This window comes from Triticum dicoccoides, chromosome 1B, assembly GCF_002162155.2.
Source record: "Triticum dicoccoides isolate Atlit2015 ecotype Zavitan chromosome 1B, WEW_v2.0, whole genome shotgun sequence".
NCBI classification, from domain to species: domain Eukaryota; kingdom Viridiplantae; phylum Streptophyta; class Magnoliopsida; order Poales; family Poaceae; genus Triticum; species Triticum dicoccoides.
The window spans coordinates 173,799,891-173,807,833 of record NC_041381.1 but is presented as its reverse complement, the minus strand read 5'-3'; the positions used below and the strand labels follow the sequence as shown (position 1 = coordinate 173,807,833).

At 46.7% G+C, this 7,943-nt stretch overlaps 1 protein-coding gene across 1 annotated transcript; it reads left to right on the top strand.

Moving 5' to 3' along the window:
* Positions 1 to 214: 214 nt before the first annotated feature.
* On the top strand, positions 215 to 1,423 carry LOC119303443 (E3 ubiquitin-protein ligase SIAH2-like). The gene is made up of 2 exons (XM_037580576.1): positions 215 to 398; positions 489 to 1,423. Exons 1-2 carry the CDS (start codon positions 276 to 278, stop codon positions 1,194 to 1,196), a joined length of 831 nt encoding a protein of 276 aa, XP_037436473.1. The 5' UTR covers positions 215 to 275; the 3' UTR covers positions 1,197 to 1,423.
* The last annotated feature ends 6,520 nt before the right edge of the window (positions 1,424 to 7,943 follow it).

Below are 7,943 nucleotides of genomic sequence, written 5' to 3'. Positions count from 1 at the left end.
GGCAACTCTCCAAATTCACCATGTAAAAACTGTAATTGTCAAAAAAAAATGTAAAAACTGTAGGCCGGAAATAGAGGAGGTCGCAGGACGTCACCCCCGGTAAACGCCCGGCCCACGGCAAACCGGTGAGGCCCACCAGCGCTCCCCCCCATAAAGACCGCAAGGAAATCGAGAGGGGGGAGCGTGACAGGATGAATGGTATAAGTATATATACCAGGATACTATCGGAGACCCTTGTTCGACTTTATACCCTAGCCGGCCAAGTAAAAAAGGCAATGGTGCCGCCGTGGACCCACGACGTCGAGGAGGCGATGGCGGACGCGGAGGAGGAAGACGTCGAGGAGCCCCTCGACTGCGGCATCTGCTTCCTCCCACTCGAGGCGCCGCCGATCTTCATGGTACGTACACGCATGCAATATTTACCCAATCCAATCTAATCAACCGGAAGCAATCTAGGCCGTGCTGATTTCGATCGATTTGTTTTGCAGTGCGAAGCTGGGCACCTGATCTGCTCGCCCTGCCGCGACATGCTCGGGCTGGCGGTGGGGACGTGCCACGTCTGCAGCGCCAAGGCCGCCCGCCTCGGCTCTCGCCGGAACCTCGGCCGCGACGTCTGGCCGCTCTACTACGAGTCCCGCGACCGCAGCGGCGCGCTCCGCGGGCCGTGCCGCTGCCCAGGCGACGCCTGCGGTTTCGTCGACAGCACGGCCGCGCTCCTCTGCCACTTCGTCAGCGCTCACGACTGGCCGGTCCACGCCGGGCTGTCCTCCGGGGACAGCATCGCCGTCCGCCTGCAGGACGGCTTCAACATCGTTGCCGTCGACTGCATCGGCGGCGCCTCCGAGCAAGACCGCCTGGAATTCCCCGGACGGTATCTGCTCGTGCTGGAGATGATCCAGCAGACATTCGGCCGCACGGTCTTCGCGTTCTGCCTACGTCCCGGCGCCGCCTTCTGGGAGAAGGAGGCGCAGTGCCGCCTCAGCCTCTCCTACTCGCGCAACATCCTCGACGGTGACGATGACAAGCCGCCGGTTCAGTGCTACTACCAGACAACCAAGGCCGGCGTGACGTGCACCGATCTCTCCAGCGGGCTGCCCGACCCCGAGGACTGCTTCCAGGCTCACGTGTTCCGCTCCGTCGACCTGGAGGACAACGAGGACACCGTCGAGGTGACGCTCAGGATTATCATCAACTGATCCCGGGAGGTTGCAACAGGTGACATTGTTTGTGCTATATTTGATTGATATGAAATATGTTGGGTGTTTGGTTTGTTATCTTACACATCTGCCGAAAATGTAGTATGATGCGGTTAGATGTTATATACTCTTTATACTTGAGCATGTTATGTCACTATAGTTGGAATGTTTGTACTTGAGCATGTTATGTCACTATAGTTGGAATGTTTGTGGTGTTCATACAATCATATGCTCGTCTATTACAAATGTTTTACATTGAAAACAATAGTCTGTTTTGCTATATCTATGTTGCAATAGATGAATATGTTCTCTTAGGGCGAAAGTTGCGATCGAGTCCCCATATTTGGTACACCCGCAAAATTTGGACATGATTTTATTGTTATTAATTTGAGAATTCTGAATTTGAAACGTACGCGTATGTGTCTTCTGGCGTGGCTGGCTCCACGCCGTATTATCCGTGAGGCCGGCCCCATGCATGCTGCGGCGGGTTTCACGCGACGTGTGCGCCCGTGCCTTTTGGAACGGCGGGCTCCACGCCTTATGATCTGTGAGGCTGGCCCCACACGTGTTGCGACTGGCTTGTTACCATCTGATGTGCGCGTCTGTCCCTTTTGGCGTGGCGGTCTCTACACTGTATGATCTGCGAGGCTGGCCCCTAGCATGCTGTGACATGTGTGCCTGTGCCTTCTGGCGCGACGGGCTCCTTGCCGTCTGATCTGCGAGGCTGGCCCAACTCATGTCATGATTATCGTGTTTCATGCTGCGTGTGTTTTGCGTTGTAGGTCTGCGTGTAGTACATCCCATAATTTTAACAAAAAATCTCAGATAAATTAAGGATATAGTCCTCTCACTCTCTTGTGTGTGTCACATCAAAGTATAGGGTCTATTTTGTCTATTAAGGCAATCATTTTCTGTATGAATATGGGGTTTATGTGCCTTGAATTTATTTCATTAGGTATGTTTTTAGAAGTATTTTCTGATAATTATCTGTCACGTAGCCCGCAAAATAGAGTACGTGTTGGTAGGTTCTTTGTCTTACTGAAAGGTAACACATATTATAATTTAAAACAGAGGGAGTACAACATTACAGTCTTGCGGGTGAAAATACCAAATAGTGTATGGCACGTACAAAAAGAACAACATCCTCTCGTTTTTCACAAATGGCAAAACATGTCAACGTGAAAGTTTCACAGGCCAACACAACTTTAGTACTACAATGTCCTGTTTCTTTTCCTATACTTTTTTGTATGACATGAATATCTAAAAATGGATAGGGGTCACATACGTGAACTTAGAAAAACTCCTCCATATGATGTCACAGTCTCACAACTGCTGGCGGAACCATTTACGATATACTCCCTCCGTCCGGAAATACTTGTCGGAGAAATGGATAAAGACAAATATTTCCGGACGGAGAGAGTAGTCGTCTATTCAACTAGGATATGTGGTATTTCTTGGTATGTCACAATTTTTGGAATGTTTGTGGTGTTCATACAATCAGAATAATTTTCCCCTCCCTTCCGTCGCCCCCGCGCGGGTGACCGGGGGCTCCAACCCTAGCCGTCGGGTCACCGCTCCTTCCTCTTCCTCCCCACTGTCGCCGCGGTGGTCGGCGCCGAGCATAGCCTATGCGTGCGACGGCGGCGGCTGAGGCACTCCTCCCTCTCACGGGTCATAGGGTGAAGGAGGGCGCCCTGGCTCGAGGGTGTGAACCCGATCTGGACTGCGGCGGCGCCGATCTAGTTCATGACGGTCCAGATCTGGACTACGGCGGTGTGGCGGTCGGTCGGTATCCTAATGGCGGCTGTGGTGGCAATGTTGGCGACGGCGATGGCTGTGGCGCGGCGGCGTCGGAGGCGGCGCGGGTTGCGGGCTCGGCGGCCTACCCTGTTTGGGCGGCGGCGGCACTGCGGACGGCGGCGGCGGCGGTGCGCCATCTGCCTTTGGATCGGCGGCGGCGGCGTGGAGGGCCTGGTGGTCGCGTCGGCGGCACCTCCGGTTAGACCTGTTCTGACCGGTGCAGCCGGCGCTGGTGGTCATCTCTTCCGTCAGAGGTGGCCGGCCTGCGGCTGGGTGGTCGGATCTCGAGATTCATCATCTAGTCCTGGGTACGAGTCGGGAGACATAGTTGCCGGTGAAAAGCGAGCCGTTGGCGGGCAATGGCGGCGTTTTGCGTCGTTACCTTGATGAAGGCATCGTCATGTAACTGTTGTCGACCCACTCGTGCTGCTTCAGGGGAAACCCTAGGATCTGGTCTTCTAGATCGGACAATGGCGGTACTACGGTGTCGTTTCTCTCTTCGGAGCATCATTTATGGAGCAGCGCTGGAAGAAAGAGGCAGGAGGTGGAGCGGCTTCGTCTTGCACGGAGCTTCAATGGAGCTGTCAAGTCATGCCTGGGTGACAGGTGCTACACTGAGTCATACCTAGTTGGCAGGTGTTACGCACGACGGATCTTCCAGAGTCTTCGCGTCTGGACAGACGAGCGCAGGGCGGTGACACCGTTGTGGCGACGATGGATGTCCGGACTGGCAATGATGATGCAGATCTCTCTCCTGAAGATGGGTCAGTGGTCCGATGATGATGGCGGCTTCTAAACGTATGCATGTGGCGTGCGCTTTAGGTAGGCTGCACCGGCTGTTGGTCTTGATACGTTATGTGGATGGATCAGCGACGACACCGGTTTTAGATATAAAAAGTGAGAGCACTCCACATTATCGAGTTTGTAGGTGTGAGTGATGGCTTCGTGTGGATTGATGTATGTTTTTGTCAACCTTTGTGAAAAATTAATAAAGATAGCCGCATGCATCGATTGATGCAGAGACCGGGGGGTTTAACCTCCTTTTCTAAAAAATCTATTACAAATGGTTTTCGTTGAAAACCAGCGTGTGTTATGCTATATCTATGTTGCAATAGATGAATATGTTCTTTTAGGGCGAAAGTTGCTATCGAGTTCCGATATTTGGTGCACCCGCAGAATTTGGACGTGATTTTATTGTTATTAATTTTTGAGAATTCTGAAATTGAAACGTACCCGTCTGTGCCTTCTGGCATGGCGGCCTCCACGCCGTATTATCCGTGAGGACGGGCCCATGCGTCGACGGGTTTCACGCCGTTTGACGTGCGCGCCCATGCCTTTTGGCGATGCGTGCTCCATGCCGTATGATCTGCGAGGCCGGCCCACACGTGTTGCGACTGGCTCGTTGCCATTTGAAGTGCGCACATGTCCCTTTTGGCTGGCCCTAGCGTGCTGTGACAGGCTCCATGCCATCTGATGTGTGTGCCTGTGCCTTCTGGCACGACGGGCTCCTAGCCGTCTGATCTGCAAGGCTGGCCCAACTCATGCCATGCTTATCATGTTTCATGCTGTGTGTGAGTCGCACCATAGCGTAGCGATGTCCGCGTGTAGTGTATTCCATAATTTTAACAAAAAAGTCTCAGAAAAATCAAGGATATAGTCCTCTCTCTCTCTCAAGTATAGGGTCTATTTTGTTTATTAAGATAATCATTTTCTTTATAAATACAGGGTTTATGTGCCTTGAATTTATTTCATTAGGTATGTTTTTAGAAGTATTTTCTGATAATGATATGTCATGTAGCCCGCAAAATAAAGGAGTACGTGTTGGTAGGATCTTTGTCTTAATGAAAGGTAACACATCATATAATTTAAAACAAAGTGGGTGCAACATTACACAATCTCACGGGTGAAAAAACCAAATAGTGTGTGGCACATACAAAAAGGACAATATCCTCTCTTGTTTCTCACAAATGGCAAAACATATCAACGTGAAAGTTTCACAGACCAACACAACTTTAGTACTACAATGTGTTGTTTCTTTTCCTATAATTTTTGGTATGACATGAATATTTAAAAGTGGATAGGGGTCACATACGTGAACTTAGAAAACCTCCTCCATATGATGTCGCAGTCTCACAACTGCTGGCGGAACCATTTGCGATATAGTCGTCTATTCAACTAGGATATATGGTATTTCTTGGCATGTCACTAGATTTGGAATGTTTGTGGTGTTTATAGAATCATATACTCATCTGTTACAAATGGTTTTGTTGAAAACCAGCGTCTGTTATGCTATATCTATGTTGCAATAGATGAATATGTTCTCTTAGGGCGAAAGTTGCGATCGAGCCCCATATTTGGTACACCTGCAAAAGTTGGACATGATTTTACTGTCATTAATTTTTGAGAATTCTGAAGTTGAAACGTACGCGTCCGTGCCTTCTTGCATGGCGGGTCCACGACGTATTATCCGTGAGCCGGCCCCATGCGTACTGCGATGGGCTTCACATTGTTTGACGTGCACGCACGTGTCTTTTGGCGTGGCGGGCTCCACGTTGTATGATCTGTGAGGCCGGCCCCATGCGTGTTGCGATGGGCTTCACGCCGTCTGATGTGCGTGCTCGTGCCTTCTGGCACGACGGACTCCTTGCCGTCTGCGAGGCCGGGCCGATAATGTCGTGAGTCGCGTCAAGTATAGGGTGTTTTCTGTTTGTCAGGACAACCGTCTATGTGTCTTGAAGTATTTTCTAATAATTATCTGCCACATAGCCCACACAATAAAGCAGTACGTGTTGGTAAGATTTTTGTCTTGATGAACGGTAACACATCTTATAATTTCAGACAGAGGGAGTACTACATTATGCAATCTCACAGGGGAAAAAACAAATAGTGTGTGGCACATACAAAAATAACATTATCCTCGCTTGTTTCTCACAAATGGCAAAACTTATCAACCTAAAAGTTTCACAGGCCAATACAACTTTAGGACTACAATGTCCTGTTTTTTTCTAGATTTTTTGGTAATGACATTATTATCTAAAATGGATAGGGGGTGACATACGTGAGCTTAGAAAAACTCCTCCATATGATGTCGCAATCTCACAACTGCTGGTGGAATCATTTGCGATATAGTTGTCTATTCGCAACAACTCCCTCTGTCCCTTTCACATATTGGATGTAATAACGTCTTATATTATGAGAAGGAGGGAGTAGGATTTATGGTATTTCCCGGCATGGTAATAGCTAGTAAACCATTGGCGGACAAATGAGTGTAATTCCAATACACAAATCTGTTGTTAATTAGTATGTTGGTTGAACTGATCTGTTAGGAATTGTGTTTGGAATGCACTAATGACAAGGTCCCAAAGCTTGTTATTTCACTAGTGTGAGGTGATGTTCTAGTCTCGAGCATGTTCGATCATTATTGTTAGTGATGCCATAGTCTTGACACGTCATGCCAACATTTGTGACAGTCATAGTTAACTACTATAATTGCCATTTCTAGAACCTCATGGGGTATTATTATGTCGCAAAATTAATCCATCAAGTACTTGATGGGTGTTGATCGCATTAATAGTTAGGATTTCCCTTTTTTGGTATACAATGATAACGAGTTTGGTGTAGTACTGCATGAATGATTTGTGATAGTTATATGGTCAACCATGATGTAATAAGTCATTAAGTATTTGTGATAGTCATATAGTAGTCAACCATGATTATAGTAAGTCATTAACGAAGTCGATGATGGTTGCAAAACATATCTATATTGGGAGCAGTATATTTTAGTCTCACGAATTCCATATCATTAATATCAGATTTTTTATGATAGGTCAACTGCAAAAATCTCAATACCAATGTCACTCGATCTTACGCCGATTACAAATGTCACATTACCGCTTGTTGATTTAGTGTGTATAGATATACACAAGCATTTAACCTATTTTTTTGCCTTAAACCAGAGGTCAAAAATAATTTTGACATTACATAATTATGCTGTAAATTAAACCATCAAGTAGATCGATGATGGTTACACTAACAAGATGAATCTGTTAGGATGTTGATTGACCTAAGTGATTTGCTTTTTTGGTATGCGACGATGTCACAGCCTCAGTACTGTCCCAACCTTTTGTGATGATCATGTAGTCAACCACGATACTCCCTCCGTCCCAAAATTTTTGTCTTAGATTTGTCTACATACGGATGTATCTATTCATGTTTTAGTGATGTATCTATTCATGTTTTAGTGTTAGATACATCCGTATCTAGATAAATCTAAGACAAGAATTTTGGGACGGAGGTAGTACATGGTAACATTATATTGTTAAAATAAACCAATGGTTGCCTTAACATGAATCTATTAGGAGCATTAATGTTTTAGTCTGCGAGTTTTATATCATTACTATTGGAATTGTTTGTGATTGTCATAGCGAACTAGATAAAACTCGTATGTCCCAGAAGCACATTTGACTGTAGATATGCCACTACAAGAATCTCAAAAAAATTACATCACCGTTAAATTGCATAGCTTTTAACCTCCTTTGGTGCACTCAACTAGTGGCATAAAGTACAAATTTAAAGACACGGTACTGTTGATATTTTAGTGAACTTGCAATATGAACTAGTATGATTCACAGAGATGACAATTTCCATTAAAATGGACCGATGTTCTGAAACAGAGGGAGTAGGTAAATGCAAGTCCTGAAGAGAATGGACAGACAGAAGCTCATTCCAGTGATGAGAACACAGTGCTAGTAACAGACCACATGTTCTGCTTTTTCCTCTCCAGTTCTGTCAAATATGAACTCAGCGCCAAAATAGGTCATTCAATAAGTGACCAGCTCATACAATACAACCAATATGGTTCAATTAGCATGCTCTCATCTCTATGCCTTCAATATCATGATGGAGCCACAAATATAGATTCCTAGACCTAACTGAAACTTAGGAGCC